An 18894-nucleotide genomic window follows, 5' to 3' on the forward strand; every position below is an offset into this window, starting at 1 on the left:
CAGATCATCAAATAATTCAGCTATCATCAAATATATTTTTCAATAAGTTATTTAGCTATCTGCTTATATACTGTGGTTAAAAAAAGTTTTCTCAGTAAATAATTGGTTTTTTATTTCCAAGTGCTTCAAAAAATCTTTAAATCAACTCTATTATTTAGAACTCCTCTTTGAGAGAAGTAAACATTTGCAGAAGACAAAGTTTTAAAATTGTGAGGCAAATTGAAGTAGGTTTCTATTTTACTATTTTTCTTTGTATTGCCCATCAACATATAACGTAGATATTTGCATCAGGGAAAAGAAAAGTATTACTTGTAAAATCAGAGGAGAATTTTCTACCTTCTTTATCAGCCTCAGGCATTCATCTACAATCATCTATCAAAACAATATTATTTACTGTTCTTTTGAAGAAAAAACTAAATTTGAAAATCAAGAAGAATTGATCTGAAACTATTTATTCGAGCCATTTAACAGTATATTTTAGAAATACCTACCTACTTTTAAAACAATTTTATGAAGTAAATCCAAATCAGAGCTGCTAGGAAGATAGGGATTTCCAGTGGCCATCTCAATGATCATACAGCCCAAAGCCCAGATATCCACAGGTCTGAAACAGACAAGAATATATCACTTTTTCATAAAGAAATACATAAAATATCTTTTTTTTATATGTTTAAAATAAAGTTAAGGCTAAAGAAAAAAGACTGGTTAAGTGGTATTATTTATACATTTTCACTGTAACAAATGGCAACTTTAAAATATATATTAAATATTATCATGTTTTTTAATAATGTTAAATAGCTTATATTTATTTTATACGTGTGTGTCCTTATATTTAAACTGAACGAGAAGCCATGTAGCAGTCCAAAAAAATTTACTGTTATTCTAAAATTATCCCAAATACTTATGTAAGGACATTATGATAAATAGTTTATGAATTAGATAAGCTGAATACTAAAATCATCTAGTAGTTAAAAAGTAAAAATTAAAAATCTTAAATATTTTACCCCTTACATTCATTTATTTATCTTAATGCATTATAAGTCATCCATAAATAAGGCTTTTCCCCCCCACATAATCAGTTTTTTAAAAGCTTATATCCCTGGGGCTTTTAAATAGATAAAAAGATACCCAACATTACATTCAGAAGAAATTACAAATAAACACCACAATAAGATCTCTTTTTCACTGATCCAACTGATGAAAATTATAAAATTTGATAACTACTGTGTTGGTGAGGCTATGGAAAATGCATACTCACATGTATTGATCTGGGAGTGTAAACTCACACAACTTTTTGGGAGGAAAATTGGCAAAAGCTACCAAAATTTACAATGTACATACTTTTGACCAAACACCTTTATTCTGAAGAATTTATCCAGAGATGTACTCATACATGGGCACAAAGAGAAATTATATGAGAATTTCACTGCAGCATTGTTTGTGGTAGAAAAGATTGGAAACAATCTAAATATCCATCAATACAGGAATAGCTGTTAATTTTTGTACAACCACACAATGAAATATTATCCAGCTGTTAAAAAGAATGAGGTAGGTCTACCTGTATGCGTTAATATAAAGTGATCTCCAAAGATAAGCTCTCAAGAGAAAAAAGCAAGATTCGTTACAGAAATCAAAGAAGACATAAATAAATGGAGAGTCCAAGTTCATGGATTGCAATATTAAACACTGTCAAGATGTCAGTTCTTTCCAAGTTGGTCTACAGATTCAATGAAATCCTAATCAAAATCCAATCTGGTTAGCAATAAACTGATTCTAAAGTTTATATGGAAAAGCAATAGAACCAGAAAAGCCAACATAATGTTGAAGAAGAACAGTCAGAGGAAAGATACTACCTGACTTCAAAACATACTATAAAGCTAAGGTAAGTGAGGCAGTATGATATGGGTGGAAAAACAGACAAAGAGATCAAGAGAACAAAATAAAGTGCCCAGAAATAGACTCAAAGAAATATACTCAACTGACCTTTGACAATGAGCAAAGGCAATTCAGGATAGAAGGGAAAGTCATTTCAATAAATGATACTGGAACAACTGTAAATCCATATGCAAAAAGAAATGAAACTAGACACAGACCTTACACCTTTCACAAAAAGTTAACTCAAAATGGATCAGAGACCTAAATGTAATATACAAAACTATAAAACTTCTAGATAATAATGTAAGAGAAAATCTAGATGACCATGTGTTTGGTGGTGAGTTTTTAGATGGCAACATTGAAAGCATAATCCACAAAACAAAAAAATGGATAAGTAGTACATCATTAAAATCTAAATCTTCTGCTCTGGGAAAGACACTATTAAGAGAATGAAAAGAGAAGCCATAGAGTTGGAGAAAATATTTGCAAAACACATGTCTGATAAATGACTTGTGTCCAAAATAAACAAAGCACTCTTAAAACTCAACAGTAAGAAAACAAATAAAAAATCAAATTAAAAATTGGGCAAAATATCTGAAAAGACTCACCAAAGAAGATATACACATGTCAAATAAGCATATGAAAGCATGCTCAATGTCATATGTAACCAGGGAATTGTAAATTAAAGTACTAATGAGATAGATACACCATACACCTATTGGAATGGCTAAAATCTAAAACACTGAAACACCAAACGCTGGTAAGAATGTGGAACAACAGGAACTCTCATTTATTGCTGGCGGGAATGCAAAATGATACAGACACTTTGGAAGACAACGTCTAACAAAGCCTAATATAGCCCTACCAAACAATCCAGCCATAATTGCACTCCTTGGTATTTAGCTAAATGAGTCGAAAAATTTATGTCCACAAAAAACCTGCACATGAATGTTTATAACAGCTTGATCCATAATTGCGAAAACTTATCTAAGTGAAGTAAGCCAGAAAGAGAAAGAAAAATACCATATGATATCACTTATATGTGGAATCTAAAGAAAAAAATACAAACGAACTTATTTACAAAACAGAAACAGACTCACAGACATAGAAAACAAACTTATGGTAACAAGGCAGGGAAGGGGGTGGGAAGGGATAAATTGAGAGTTCAAGATTTGCAGATACTAACCAACATATATAAAATAGATAAACAAGTTTATACTGTATAGCACAGGGAACTATATTCAATATCTTGTAGTAACTTATAATGAAAAAGAATATTAAATGAAAAAATAATTCTACATATATAAACTATATGCTTATAAATAAAAAAGATGTCATTTATTAGCTGAATGTAGAAACAAACTGCCAGACATACATACAATGGAAATTTATTTAGTGATCAAAAGAAATAGCTATTGAGCCATAAAAAAAACCCAAGAAGGAACCTTAAATATACATTATTAAGTGAAAGAAGCTAGTCTGAAAAGGTAACATAATGTATGATTCCAACTACACGACATTCTGGAAAAGGCAAGAGTATAGAGAGATTTAAAAGATCAGTGGTTACCAGGGGTTCAGGGAAAAGGAGGGGAAGATTAAAAGTAGAGCACATAGGATTTTTTGGGCTTTGAAACTATTCTGTATGATACTGTAAGGGTATATACATGACATTATACATTAGTCAAGCCCCACAGGAAATACAACATAGAGAATAAATATTAATGTAAACTATGGACTTTAATTAATGATAACATATAAATATTGGTTTATCATTTCTAACAAATGTACCAAACTAATCTTAGATATTAATAATAGAGAAACTGTGCTGTTGGGGGGGGGGATAGAGGAGATATATGGGAACCCTGTACTTTCTGTTCAATTTTTCTTTAAACCAAAAATTGCTCTTAAAAAGTAAAATACATTAATTTCAAAAGTTAAGAGAAAAAAGCAAGATTCTGTGCAATATATATAGTATATTCCTATTTCTTTTTAAAAGGAAGGAAGTGTGTGTGTATATATGTCTGTGTGTATTGCCAGAAAATGATTTTAAGGCATAAATGACTTAATTGTAGTGTATACAATTTTTCCAGTCCACATTACAACAAAAACTGGATAATATAATAGGAATAAGCTTGCTTATTTCACAAAAAAGACATGAGACACACAAGTAAAGTAAAATAGCAGGTGTAAATCCAACAATATCACTAATAACATAGTGTGAATAGATTAAGCAATCTACTCAAAAGGCAGAGATTGTAAGCCTGAATTTAAAAAAAACATAATTCAACTATATGCTATTTACAGGAGATACATTTTATATTCCAATATAGAAACAGATTAAAAGTAAAAGGAATGAAAAAGATATATCAAGCAAACAACAACCACAAGAAAGCTGGACAAAATAGAGTTCAAAAAGAAAATGTTACTAGAGATAATGTTATAATGATAAAAGGATCAATTCATCAGAAAGTTATAACAATTATAAACATGTCTAGAACAACTAGACAGAAGATAACAAAGAAATAGAACAACACTAAAAACCAATTAGACCTAATAGACATCTATAGAATACTTCATCCAACAACATAATATACATTCTCTTAAGTAACATGGAACATTCTCCAAGATAAGACCATATGGTAGGCCATAAAGAAACCTCAATAACGTTAAAAAGACAGAAATGATACAAAGTATATTCTTCTATCACAATTGAATACAATTACATATAAGTAGGAAGGAAATCTGGAGGAAATTAAACAACATACTACTCAATAACAAATGTATCAAAGAAGAGATCAGAAGGGAAAACAGAAAATAATTTGAGATGAATGAAAATGAAGATACATAACATTTATGGGATGCAGGTAAAGCAGTACTTAGAAATTTGTAACTGTAAATGCCTATATTAAGAATTAAGAGATGTAAAACCTAACCTTCCACCATAAGACACTGGAAAAGAAGAGCAAACTAAAACTACAGCAAGCAGAAGGAAAGAAATAATAAAGATTAGAGTGAAAATTAATGTAATAGAGAATTTTTTAAATAGAGAAAAAGCAATGAAACAAAAATCTGGTTCTTTTTAAAAATCAACAAAATGGACATTTAGCTAGAATGATTAAGAAAAAAAGAGCAAAGACTCAAATTGTTAGAGTCAGAAATTAAAGAAGTAATACTTCTACCAACTTTAAGAAAATAAAAAGTATTATCAAAAAATACAATGAGTAATTGTACACCAACATATTAGATAACTTAAAGGACAGTTACTGAAAAAAACACAAATTGCTAAAGTTGGTTTAAGAAGAAATAAGACAATCTAACTAAATGTATAGCATGTGAAAATTCTAAAATAATAACCGAAAAACTATACATAAAGGAAAGCCCAGGCCCAGATGGCTTCACAACTGAATGCTGCCAAACATTTAAAGAAGAATTAATGCCAATTATTCATAAACACTTTCAAAAAATAGAAGAGGAATGAATGCTTCCCAATTCCTTTTTAGAGACCAGTATTACCCTGATATCAAAATCAGACAAAAACATCACTAGAAAAGAAAACTGCACACCAATATCTCTTATAAATATGGATACAAAAATTCTCAACAAAACACTAGCAATCTGAATCCAGCAGCATATAAAAAGAATTACACACCATGATCAAGTGGGATTAATCCCAGGAACACAGGTTAATTCAACATGTAAAAATCAATTAATGTAATACATTATATCAATAGATTTAAAAAACAAATTTAATATAATCATCTCAATGTATTTGACCAACACTCTTTCATGATAAAAACCCTCAATAAACTAGAAATTAGAAGAAAACTTTGCCAATCTGATAAAGGGCATCAATGGAAAACCCACAGCATATTTCGTAGTAAAAGATTAGATGTTTTTCCCCTAAGACTATGACTAAGACAAGAATGTCTGCTCTCACTTCTATTCAACACTGTGCTGGAGATTCTGGCCAAAGAAACCATGCAGGAAAAAGAAAGAGAACATGCACACCAGAAAAGAAGTAAAATTATCTCTATTCACAGATAACATGATTTTGTATACAGAAAGTCCTATGAAATCCACTGAACAATTATTAAAACTAATAAATTCAGCAAGGTTGCAGGACAAGAGATCAATATATAAAAATCAGTTGTATTTTTTTACACTTGTAATAGACAATCTGAAAATGAAACTAAGAAAATTTGATTCACAATAGAATCAATAAGAATAAAATACTTAGGACTAAATTTAACAAAAAGTGTAAAAATATGCTGTGAAAGCTACAAAAAACACTGTTGAAAGAAATCAAAGATCTAAATAAACAGAAAAACGTCTAATATTCATAGATTAGCAGCCTTAACATTGTTAAGATGGCAATATTGTCCAATGTGATTTACAGATATACCATCCCTATCAGAATTCTAGCTGTCTATTTAGCAAAACAACAACAACAACAATAACAAATCAAATCTGATCTTAAAATTTACATGGAATTGCAAGAGACCCAGAATAGCCAAAACAATCTTAGAAAAACAAAGCTGTGGGACTCACATGTCCCAATTTCAAAATAGCTACAAAGTAGTGGTAATCAAGACAGTGTAGCTCTGGAACAAGGATAGCCATACAGATCAGTGGAATAGAATTGGAAGTCCAGAAATAAACACTTACATCTATGATCAACTGATTTTCAACAAAGGTGCCAAGACCATTCAATGAGGGAAAAAAATAATCTCTTCAACAAATGGTGCTGGGACAACTGGCCAGCTACATGCAAAAGAATGAAGTTAGATCTTACCTTACATCATATACAAAAATTAACTCAAAATAGATGGAAGACTTAAGTGTAAGAACTAAAACTATAAAACTAAGAAGAAAATAGAAGAGTAAATCTTAACAACCTTGGATTTGGCAAAGGATTCTTAAAATATGACACCAAAAGCACAGGCAACAAATTTAAAAAATAGATAAACTGGACTTCATCAAAATTAAAAACTTTTGTGTGTCAAATGACACCATCAAGAAAATGAAGAGACAACCTACAGAATGAGAGAAAATATTTGCAAATATATACTCTGATAAGGAATTTGTACCTAGAGTATACTAAAAATTCTTACGGCTTAATAATAAAAGGCCAATCCAATTTTAAAATAGTCTAAGAACAGGTATTTCTCCAAGGAAGATACATAAATGGCCAACAAGCACATGAAAACATGCTCAGCAATCATTAATCATCAAGGAAATGCAAATCAAACCAACAATGAGATATCACTTCACATCCACGAGGATGACTAGAATCCAAACGTCAGATAACAAGTGTTAGTGAGGATGTGGAGAAATTTGTAAACTTCATACTGTGCTGGTGGGAAAATAAAATGATGCAGACATTTTGGAAAACAGTCTGGCACTGCCTCAAAAGATTAAACACAGAGTTATAATTTCAACTCCTAGGTACACATCCAAAAGAAATGAAGACATATGTCCACACTAAAATGTGTATACAAATGTTCACAGCAGTATTACTCATAATAGCCAAAAGTGGAAACAATCAAAATGTCCATCAACTAATGAATGGGTAAATAAAATGTGGTATATCCATAAAATGGATATTATTCAGCCAAAAAAAAAAAAAATGAAGTACTGATACATCTACAACATGGATGAATCTTGAAAACAATATGCTAAGAGAGAGGTATCAGTTCCAAAGGACCAGATATTGCATAATTCTATATATATGAAATGTCCAGAATAGGCAAATCCAGAGAAAATGAAAGTAGATTGGTAACTGCCTAGGCCTGGAGGGTTTGGGAGGAAGGCAAGTGACTGCTAATGGGTACAAGGTTTCTTTTGGGGGTGATAAAAACGTTCTCAAATTGAATGTGGTAATGTCTGCACAACTCTGTAAATAATAACTAAAGACCACTGAATTGTATACTTTAAATGTGCGAATTGTATGGTATGTGAATCATATTTCCAAAAAAGATACCATAAAAAAGGCTAGACTACACTAAGTAGATAAATTTTTGAGTGACAAAACTATTAAAAATGCAAGGAACTAATTATAATAAAAGTCAATTATCAGTTACTTTTGAGGGAATAGAATACTGTAATTGGAATAGACATGGAGGGTCTTCTGGGGTGGCCAGCAAAATTCTAATTTTCAACCTGGTGGTGGAGCTATATATTTACCGTGTGAGCTTTTCCTGTATCTGTATTTTGTTTTACAATAAAAAGATGTTTTAAAAACTCACTAGCAAATTTATTTCAAACACAATGTGAAGCCTCGTAGAATCCAAAGTGATCATATATAAGACATCAATTTTGGCTCTGTGGAATACAAGAGATTACACCCATCCTCAAGGAACTTATCTTTCAGCAAGTATATTAAAAAAAGAGCTAGATAGAATGAGATCATATTAAATATTAACTGTCACAAAATTTACAGATAATATACAAAACGGTTTAGAAGAGGATATGATTGGGGGCAAAGGATAGGAGTCAGGGGGTACACCAGAAAAGGCATTTAAGTACATCACAAGCAGAGGGTAGAACTGAGAGAGATCTTATGAAGACTACATTGAGCATTTACCAAATTTCCTTTTTTTCATTCATTAAATCATGTAATCCTCACAACAAACCTATGAAGCTGGTTCCATTACTATTTCCTTTATACACATAAAGTAACTGAAGCACAGAGGTGATCTACATAGGGCATCAGTGGTAAAAGAGCAGTAGAAAAGGTACCCAGGATTGACTTCAGGCAAATTAGTTTACCTTTCTTAGTGTCTTAGACTCTATCTGCCTTAGTGTCCTCTTATTTAAAATGGGGATGATAATAGTAGCATCTCCATCACAGGGTCATTGTGAAAAACAGACAATTTAATACATATAAAGCATTGAGAACAGTTTCTAGCAGGAAGTAAGAACTTATTAATGTTAGATATTATTATAATATCAGAATAATGGTTTCTAGGAAAAGCACGTGAGAACGTTCCCTCTCCCTATTTCTTGTATTACGTTGTACAATTTGGTCCCTTTAGGTTCTTAAGATTCATTATTTGTATATTAGATTGCTGTTTCATATACTGTTTCACAATAGATAGATTCATACTACTTTTTGAGGCATCTAGAACAGTACAGTTTTAAAATTATTATTTGCTAGTCTTTGCAAAGATGGTGCCATATTCAGGAAATAGGAAATTTGGCAGTTCCTGTGGAAACACAGGCAGAGTACACTAAATGATTTTTAAATCTTTGTAGAATGTAAAGGTTACAGAGAAGCAGAGGAGGCCACTCTGTTAAGGGTTGGGTACAGTCTAAAGTGAGCACAGCCTGAGGAATGTCTGCATAGGACTTCTGGGGCTGGGGCCACGCAGGCCCAGAGGGCAAGCGTAGTAACATCAATAGCCAGCAGGGCAGGTGCCGAGGGTCTCTCTGTTCTACTTTGAGGTGTCCCTTTTCTCGCCCCAACCCAGATGCAGAAGGCAGAGGGTGTCAGCAGTAGGGGTGACAGATACACCAAGGGAAAAAAAGAGATGGCTAGGAAAGGCCAGTGAGGATCCCCAAATATACATACTTTCCATAAGAGGTGTCTTTTAATACTAATTCTGGAGCTCTATACCAGCGTGTGGCCACATAGTCCGTATAAACGTCTCCAGGAGCTGCTAGAGTTCGTGCAAAACCAAAATCACAGAGTTTAGTAATTCCTGACTGGGATACTAAAATATTCTCAGGTTTTATATCTCGATGAATGATCTAAAAAAAACCAGAAGATGCAATATATTAAAATAAGGCTTAATTATCTAGAGAATCTCTCAACAATTACACAGAAGAAAGCTAGCTAATTAAGACAGTAAAGCTATTTTCTTAACACAGGCAAAGGATTAATTACACAACGCAAAAGCTACATAGTCACATACTTTCAATTCTTGCCCCATCCATCATTTCAAAATGAAGCCCAGAAAATAGACATAATACTAAAAAGGTAAACAACATTCCTAAAAGGAAAAGCAATCACAAGAACTTAATGGAAAAAGTTTATATTTCTTTATCTCATGTCACACTCTACATACTGCCCTTTCTCTCATTTCCTTCATACCTAAACTTCTTGAAGATATTAACTTCATTTAGTCTTCACTTTAGGACCATTCATTCACTCCTCAGGATAAAGCAATCTGTCTTCTCCCACATTCCATTAACCTGCCCTAGCCAAAGTCATCAACAACCTCATTGCTGCTACATCCAATAACCATCCTTCAATACATATCTTACTTGATATCTCAGTGTAAAAATGTTGGCAACCAATCCTCCACTCCTGATTTCTGGGACCTAAAATTTCCCAGTCTCCTTCTAGGGCAGTTCCTTTTTCTCTGTATGTCCCTTAAACATAGGGTTCTGGTCTTAGGCTTTCTCTTCTCATATGTCTTGTTTCCTGCACAATCTCATCTATTTTTAAATTTGTTTAGCACTTTCTTCACTTGGTTATGGGGACACTATATTCTCTTGGGCTTCTTCCCACTTACTGGCTATTCTATCTCAATCTCATCTACTCTTACAGCCTTAGTAACTATCCATATACTAATGATTTCCAAAGTTCTGTCTCTAACCAAGATCTCTCTCCCAGTTTCCACAAGGAGTGGAAATCCACAAGAAGTCCCAAAAGATTGACTAACCCCCAACCCCGAACTCGGCAAATCCAAAACTAAATGCATAATTTTCTCCCCCAAACCTATTTGTTGTTAACAGTTCTTTAGGTCAATGAATGAAACCAACATTGACCCCATGGCTCAAGCCAGAAATTAAGGCATTTTTCTCCCACAAGTCCCATAATCTCTCAACCTGTCTACTTCTCTCCCTAGTTGAAGTTCCCTCAGCTCTCTCACCAAAATTACTACATTAGCAAATGGTCTCCCTGAATTCACTCTGATCCCCTCCAATCCATTATCCACAATGAAATCACAGTGCTATTTTAAAATCACATGTATGATCATGGCATTCTTCTGCTTAACATCCTTCAAAGATTCTTAATCCCACAGGACAAATTTGAAACTCCTTAAAATGGCTGGTAAGGCCTTATAGGATTTGACCCCTGCTTACCTTTTCAACCTCCGTCCCCTAGCCTACAGAATATTACTTTCCCAATTTTATAGGTCTCATCAGTTTTTGCATTTGCTGATGCTGTTCCAACTGCCTACAACACTTCACCCGGCCAGCTGTTTCCTCAGGTCTCAGCTGAGATGTTTGTATTAAGATGTTCCTTCTATAAGTTCTCACAGCATTCTTCACTTCCTCCATCATGGTATTTCTCATCTTTATTATTAATTGCCTATTTACTTGTTTGTCACTCCCACTAGACTATAAATTCCATGAGGGCAAGATATATGTCTATCTTTTTTAACCTATATCCCTAGTGTGCAGTACAGTGCCTAAAACAAAGAAGGCATTTTAAAAGTTTATCACATGAATTCAGCATTCTCATCACCAGCAAAGTATCACAGCATGAGTGAAAATATCTCATTGACAGAAATCTGGGGTCTTTCCTTTTTTATACAACTTATTGCTATAAGCCTTTAGGACTGCCTCTTGTTCTGCCTCAGTTTCCGACCATAAATGGCCAAAAAATTAACTAAGGGTAATGAATCACCTTAATGATGCCATCCATAAAACTATATTAGTCCTTTTTTACTTTCACAACTTTTATTGATTGATTACTAGATGCCAGGCAATATACCAAGATCCGAGGATACAATGTGAGCAAAAGTAAACATGGAAAAGCACATTAAGACACCACTTCATACAGTCTGCCTACCACACAACCATCACCCTCCTCCTCAGTGCTCTAAACATGAGGGAGAAAGGTCCACTCAGCTGATATCCTAATATTCTCACTCTTTTCAACAACTAACACCACGACTACATGCAGAATTTTGTTATCCTTCAGAACCAAGTACCCTCTGAATCCCAATTTTTAAAATTCTATGTTTTGACAACATCCTCCTTGGTCTTCCACTATCACCTTGAGATCTCTATAAACACAGTATTTCTTTCCATTGGCTTAGATCTTCTTTAATTTCTCTCATTATTGTTTGACAGTTTTCAGTGTATAGGTTTTATACATCTTTTATCAAATTTTCTCTTAGTATTTCACATTTTTGATGCTATTATAACAGTATTTTTAATTTCAATTTCTGATTGTTGCTAATACATGGAAATACAATTAATTTTCGCATACTGATCTTGTATTCAACAATCTTGATAAACTTACAAATTAGATCTGTTAACTTTGTTGTAGATTCCACAGAATTTTCTACATAGATGGTCATCTGTGAATAAAGATGGTTTCACTACTCAAAAAAAAAAAAAAAAAAAGAAAGATCACTTCACACCCACTAGAATAGCTATAATCAAAAGAAAACAACAAATATTGGGTGGATGTGGAAACACTGGTATTCACTGTTGGTAGGGATGTAAAATGGTACAGCCACTTTGGAAAAACAGTTTGGCAGTTTCCTGAAAAAGTTAAAACATAAACTAACCATACGATCCAGTGGTATTCTTAACTTGCTCTATTTCTATTCCCCTCTCCCTAGCTCCTGGCAGCTTTGTAAGCCAACAGCTCTCCAAATCATGGTGAAAACTAGCAGCCTAGCAGCCACCAGAGGGAGAAAAACAGGGTTGCATCTCTTCCAAAGCCCCGAGTCCCAGGTGGTCATTATTTGACATGCCTGGCAAGTCACTGGAAAATCCCTCTAGAGGTCTTGTCTTTATTGGCATCACTCATAGCTTGCCCAGGGCAAACAGGCTTTGTCCTGAGGCCTTTGTCAGAAATAGTTAGCAGCTACTATATAATTCTATAGCCACCTGAGGGCAGCTGTAACCAGACAAACAAGCTGACCAAACTACTTAACTAAAAAGAAAGGCTGGGAGTAAGATGTCCATAAATGGTTTGAAAAGTTGCAACATATTCCTGAGAATCATGAAGGCCACGTGCACAACTGTGCACATACCCAGGGAAGACCCCATACTGTCCCTAAGTGCTCACCTCTGGCTGACTTTGAGGTTCTGCACAAGCAGGAAGGTAAGGCTAAAGCCGAGTTGTAAACTGTCTGCCTGAACACTGAAGACATACCCCAACACACAGAGAAGCCCCTTAGTAAACACAGCTGAGAGATTTACTGGTTTCATACATTTAAGGACATCTCTGTCCAAACATTAGCTGACCACTAAGCTAACAGAGCAGAGATTTTAGTGGTCACACATAACAAAGAATACAGACTTCACAGAATTAGTTCAGGAAAGAATTAAACAAATAGCAATAACTACAAACCCTGAGAGATGGGAATCTTTGATTTCCATAGTTGCCACATTATATTATTTTAAATGTCCAGTTTTCAACAAAAAATGACAAATTTCCAAAAATATTGCCCAAAAAAGATATGCAAAGAAACAAACATGGCCATGCACAGGGGAAAAAAGCAGTCAATAAGAGGCTTTCCCTGAAGAAGCTCAGACATTGAACTTGCTATTCAAAGACTATAATCAGCTGTTTTAAATATGTTCACAGTTAAAGGAAATCATATCTAGAGAATTAAAAGTATGAACATGTCTCACCAAATAAAGGATATCTATAGAAAAAGAAATGATTAAGAAAAAGAACTAAACTGAAAGAACACTATTAAGAAAGCAAAAAGACAACCCACAGAATGGGAGAAAATATTTGCAAATCTTATCTGATAAGGAACTAGTATCTAAATATATATAAAATACAACTCAAAAATAGAAAGACAAATAATCCAATTTAAAAACAGGCAAAGCACTTGAATAGACATTTCTTCAAAGAAGATATACAAATATGAATGTCTGTTCTGGATATTTCATGTAAATGGAATTTATACTAAGTGGTCTTTTACATCTGACTTTACTCATTTAACACAATATTTTCAAGGTTCATTTTATTTATTTTGGTTTTGGTTTTTTTGTTGTTGTTGTTGTTGTAGGGGACAGATAATTAGGTTTCTTTCTTTATTTTTAGAGGAGGTACTGGGGATTGAACTCAGGACCTCATGCATGTTGAGCATGTGCTCTATCACTTGAGCTGTACCCTCCCCACTCAAGGTTCATTTTATAGCACATACCAGTACGTCATTCCTTTTTGTGGCTGAATAAATTGCATTGTGTTATACCTCATTTTGTTTATCCACTCATTAGCTAATATATGTTTGAGTTATTGCCACTTATTGGCTATTATGAATAATGCTGCTATGAACATTCTTGGGCAGGTTTTTATGTGAACATGTTTTCAATTCTTTTAGGTAGATACCCAGGAGTAAAATTGCTGGGTCATATGGTAATTCTATGTTTAACTCTCTGAGGAACTGCCAATCTGTTTTCCATAGCAGCTGTACAATTTTACATTACCACCAGGAGCATATGAGGGTTCCAGTTTCTCTACTTCCTTGTCAGCATTCGTTCTTTTGTTTTTTAAATTATAGTCAGCCTAGTGGGTGTGAAGCGGTATCTTGTTGTGATTTTGATTTGCATTACCATAATGACTCAGGACACTGAGCATCATTTCATGTGCTATTAGTCATCTGTATATTTTCTTTACAGAAATGTCTATTAAAACTTTTGCCCATTTTTATGTTGGGTTTTTTTTTTTTCAATTGTTGTATTTTATATGCTCTGTATACTAGTTACTTATCAGATATATGATTTGCAAATGTTCTCCCATTCTGTCTTAATTTCTTGATGGTGTCCTTTGATGCACGAAAGTTTAATTCTGATGCAGTTCAATTTGTCTATTTTTTCCTTTGATTCCTTTTGCTTTTGAGGTCTTATCTAAATATCTATTACCTAATACACGGTCACACAGATTTTCACCTGTTTTCTTCTAATAGTTTTATAGTTTTAGGTGTTAAATTTAAGTCTCTGATCCATTCTGAATTCATTTTTGTATATAGTGTGAACTACCAGACTTTGGATTCCAACTGAGTTTGAGTATACTTTATTTTGTAGTGAAATGCTCCTGAACTATATGAAACTCCCCATATTACAATCTGATTTATAATAACTCTATTCTATAAAGTTCTATGTGCTTGAATTTTTTTGACTATTGATTTACTCTTTATTAGTTTCATGATCATTTACATTTAAATTCCATTAAGGCTTTTTTTCTTAATTGAAGTATAGTTGATTTGCAATATTTTGTTACTTTCAGGTGTACAGCAAAGTGATTCAGTTATACATATATTTTTTCAGATCATTTTCATTATAGGTTATAATAAGATATTGAATATAGTTCCCTGTGCTATACAGTAAATCCCTATAAATTATTTTATGTATAGTAGTTTGTATCCGCTAATCCCATACTCCTAATTTATCCCTCCCTCCCCTTTCCCCTTTGGTAACCATTAGTTTGTTTTCTATGTCTGTGAGTCTGTTTCTATTTTGTATATAGATTCATTTGTATTTTTAGATTCCACTGGACTTATTTCACTCAGTATTATACTCTCTAAGTCCATCCATGTTGCTGCAAATGGCATTATTTCATTCTTTTTTATGGCTGAGTAATATTCTATTCTGTGTATGTATGTATGTATGTACGTACGTACGTTATGTGTGTATATATATACACACACAAACACGAACATACACACACACACATATATATTTCAATCATATCTTCTTAAACCAATTGTCTGTTGATGGACATTTGGGTTGTTTCCCTATGTGCCTGAATTTAAACGACCAGTTAAGAAGAGTTCAAATTTCTTCTGTTCTCAAATTAAAAATCTTTTATCTTTGATTTCTCCTTTTGACTGGATCCCTCTCATATCTAACTAGTTTCCAAATCCTATTAGTTCTCTTCTGAAGTCTTTCCCTCGTCTCCCCAGCCATCCTTCCTCTCCTTTGTATTGCCACTCTCCTGGTCCAAGCACTCACCACTTCGTATCTGGACTGTCACAATAGCCTCTTATCTAATCTGTCTCTATCCATACTTATTCTCCACTCTTGCCAAAATAAGATTAGGTTTTGTTTTTATCCTATTACAGCAATGCTCAAAAACCTTCCATGGTTTCCCAGTATTTTCAGGAAAAAAGTCCAAAATCCTAAGGATGAATTTCAAGGCTCTGGAAAACCTCTCCCCAGGGCAACTGTGCAATCTCATCTCTGTTTACCTGGTCTCTGTAAGTTGTCTTATCACCACTCTCTGAAGTACCCTGCTCAGGTCTACTTATATTCACAGTTGTACCCCTTCTGAATGTATTTCCTCTTCTAGTGAAATCCTAGCTACAGTTAAAAATTCTCCTTACTTTAGTTTTATCTCTTTTTTGAAGTTTTCTACTCCCAGTCTAGGCCATAATGCTGTCTCCCTTTAGTCAAGAAATATTTTGAAAGTCTACTCTGGGGAGGTGGGGGTGGGGCAAAAAAAAAAAAAGTCTACTACAGGCAAGACACTATAGGAACACAGATAACATAACTATTCCCGACTCCCTATGAGCACTATTTATTAAGCATTTAAAATAGACCTAAAAAAGTGCTAAATACTTTATGCCTATCACCTAATTTGATCTTTACAAAAAAATTTGTGAGGTAATACAGTATCATTTTATAGATGAGAAAACTGAGGCTCAGGGAGGTTCAATAACTTTCCTGGGGCCACAGAGTAATGGGGCTACCACCTTTCATTGTGAAAGTTGTGAGGTGCACAAGTTGTGTGGTTACCCACAGATAAGTCGGTGGATTAAAACCCAGGACAGTCTGATTCCAAAGACTGTGTGCTCTTAGCTATTACATCATACTGTCTCCCCATGGATCCAGCAAGCAAGGAAATTACAATCTAACTCCAGCTGCTATCACAACCATATTTTTCAGAGCTGCAAAGTGAAATGCAATATTACCAAGACAGAAAATGAGAAATTAAGATATCTGAAAAAGCCTGGGATATCACTTACTAATAAAACTATTTTTGAGGCTTTTACTATTATTTCCTGAATATACATCTAACTTTACAGAAAGCAGAGTTCATGTTGGGAACAAAATATGTCCATAAAAACCTGCTGCGCTAAACACTAACTAAACAATGCTAAAAGGCAACACTAAAAATCAGAACAGTTTATCATCTTTCCTTTCTTGATTTTTCATAAAGTAAATGACAAGGCTCTACACCCCTCAGCCACTTTCTCTCCTTTCTTCCCCTAAAGGCATCCACATTCACTAGCCATTCCCCTAGCCTCGTTTTCAGTTCCTAACTCCAAACCCCCCTACCACACATCCATCACCCTCCTCCTCAGTGCTCTAAACATGGGGGAGAAAGATCCACTCAGAGTTGTAATTATTGTGTGTTCCATGTTTTCTGGTTCTGCAACTGAAATCCCCCCAATCTTTTCTCCATTTTCAGGATGTCAATTAATAATGTACAGAAAAATAATTTTCACTACCTTCACAAAAATAGAACAACACTTAAAGGGCACTTACAATTTATATTCATCCTATAGTTTGGCTTACTGTAAAGCACTTACATTGTTATTGTGAAGATATTCAATTGCTCGAAGGATCTGGAAGAGGTATTTTCTAAGTCGCTTACTCTCTAATCCATGACAGTAATGTTGTAACTCATCTAATACTGTGTGGTCAATAAATTCAAACACCAAATGAATTTTCCTTTTCTGTCTAAAAACTTCAATCAGATTGACCAGGTTTTCATGATGAAATTGCTATTGACAAAAGAAACAAATTTTTAATAAATTCTCTCACATACCATAATTTACACATATAACACCAATATATAATTTTAAAAAGAAACAAATATTCTCAGCTTCTTTTCCTCTATGCATTTCAACAGAAATTTCTCAACTGATTTGCTTACACTCCTATTTTAAGAAAATGTTCATCAATTTCATAATTAATATTTATAGAACAAAGGGAGATGTATTGCTTTACTTCAAGTTGACATTTGGTTTACTAAAATAATTCTGAGTAAGTGTACTGTAACGTTAACTTGGTATGCTGCTAAGAGATATCTTCCTATCCTTTACATTGGTTTGTGATTAAATTTCTAGGTACTATAACAAAAGGGTATCAAAATATCTAGGAACTTCTCAGATATGTGAAGTATCAATTTATATCCATAGGAACTTTATATAAACACACAATTATTTGTGGGTACATTTTTGTTCATTGTCTGTAACATTTCAAAGCAACCAAACACCTTTTCAGACTGGTAACATTCACTGTTAAAATAATTTCAAAATGTCAAAAATGGCATGTATTAGCTTAGAAAACAAATGAGGTTTAATAGTTTATGCTGCTTATTCTATTTTGTAAAATACACTGATTTAATTACAATTAATTCTCAGATATTTAACTTGCTCAATACCAAAAATATTCACTCATTGACTAAAAATTAAGGGGCAAATTTTCAATGTTGGACTCATCAGAAAGCTAAGTTTTTGTGAAAAAAAATTCTGCCTTTATTCAAACGGCAAAATATCAGTTTTTATACTCATCTATACTAATACACAGACGAAAGTCCTCAAAACACAACTGATAGAAAACATGCCAAAATATAATGCCAGATTCTTTTTCTAGTTCAGCTCCCAGTTTTCCTGGTTAGCAAGATGCTAGAATGCTGCAGCAACATGATGGTAGTAGTAAAAAAAAAAAAAAAAAAAAAAAAAAGAAAAAAGACTGCTTTGGACACTACAATATTAATCCTTCAACTAAAGAAAATTACTGGTTTCCTGTCCAGCATTCATTTTAAAGGCAAAAGCATAGAAGGGTTAATGTGAGCTAATAAGCATTAGAGAACATCCACTCAGGGATAAAGGAATCAAGTACTTTCTCAGATAAACCATGGAACCCCTAGAAATGCTCCATTATCCTTTATCAGGTTGTTTACTTTTGTTTTCCTTCATTACTAGTCAACTTTTCTACAGATATTCTCACTAATTACTCTTAACTGTAATTTATTTAATGACATTCTAGCAGATAAAAATTTAGTTCAAATTAAGTCATTATGGCAGT

At 33.4% G+C, this 18894-nt stretch overlaps 1 protein-coding gene across 8 annotated transcripts in view; it reads right to left on the reverse strand.

Annotated features, from left to right (window-relative positions):
* CDKL3 (cyclin dependent kinase like 3) overlaps positions 1-18894 on the reverse strand; it is a 39306-nt gene that overhangs the window by 17700 nt on the left and 2712 nt on the right. For 7 of the 8 annotated variants that reach the window (XR_010380358.1, XR_010380357.1, XM_064484280.1 and 4 more), the window contains 3 exons: positions 17391-17585; positions 9446-9624; positions 492-604 (listed from right to left, as the gene is read on the reverse strand). Coding sequence is in view for 6 of the 8 variants with exons in the window: in XM_064484280.1 (XP_064340350.1) it covers positions 492-604; positions 9446-9624; positions 17391-17585 (487 nt within the window). In the remaining 2 variants the exon portion in view is untranslated. Of the gene's footprint in view, positions 1-491; positions 605-9445; positions 9625-17390; positions 17586-18894 lie in introns of those variants that run through there. The other variant, XM_064484283.1, reaches the window with a different exon arrangement.

This window comes from Camelus dromedarius, chromosome 3, assembly GCF_036321535.1.
Source record: "Camelus dromedarius isolate mCamDro1 chromosome 3, mCamDro1.pat, whole genome shotgun sequence".
In the NCBI taxonomy this organism is placed as follows: Eukaryota; Metazoa; Chordata; class Mammalia; order Artiodactyla; family Camelidae; genus Camelus; species Camelus dromedarius.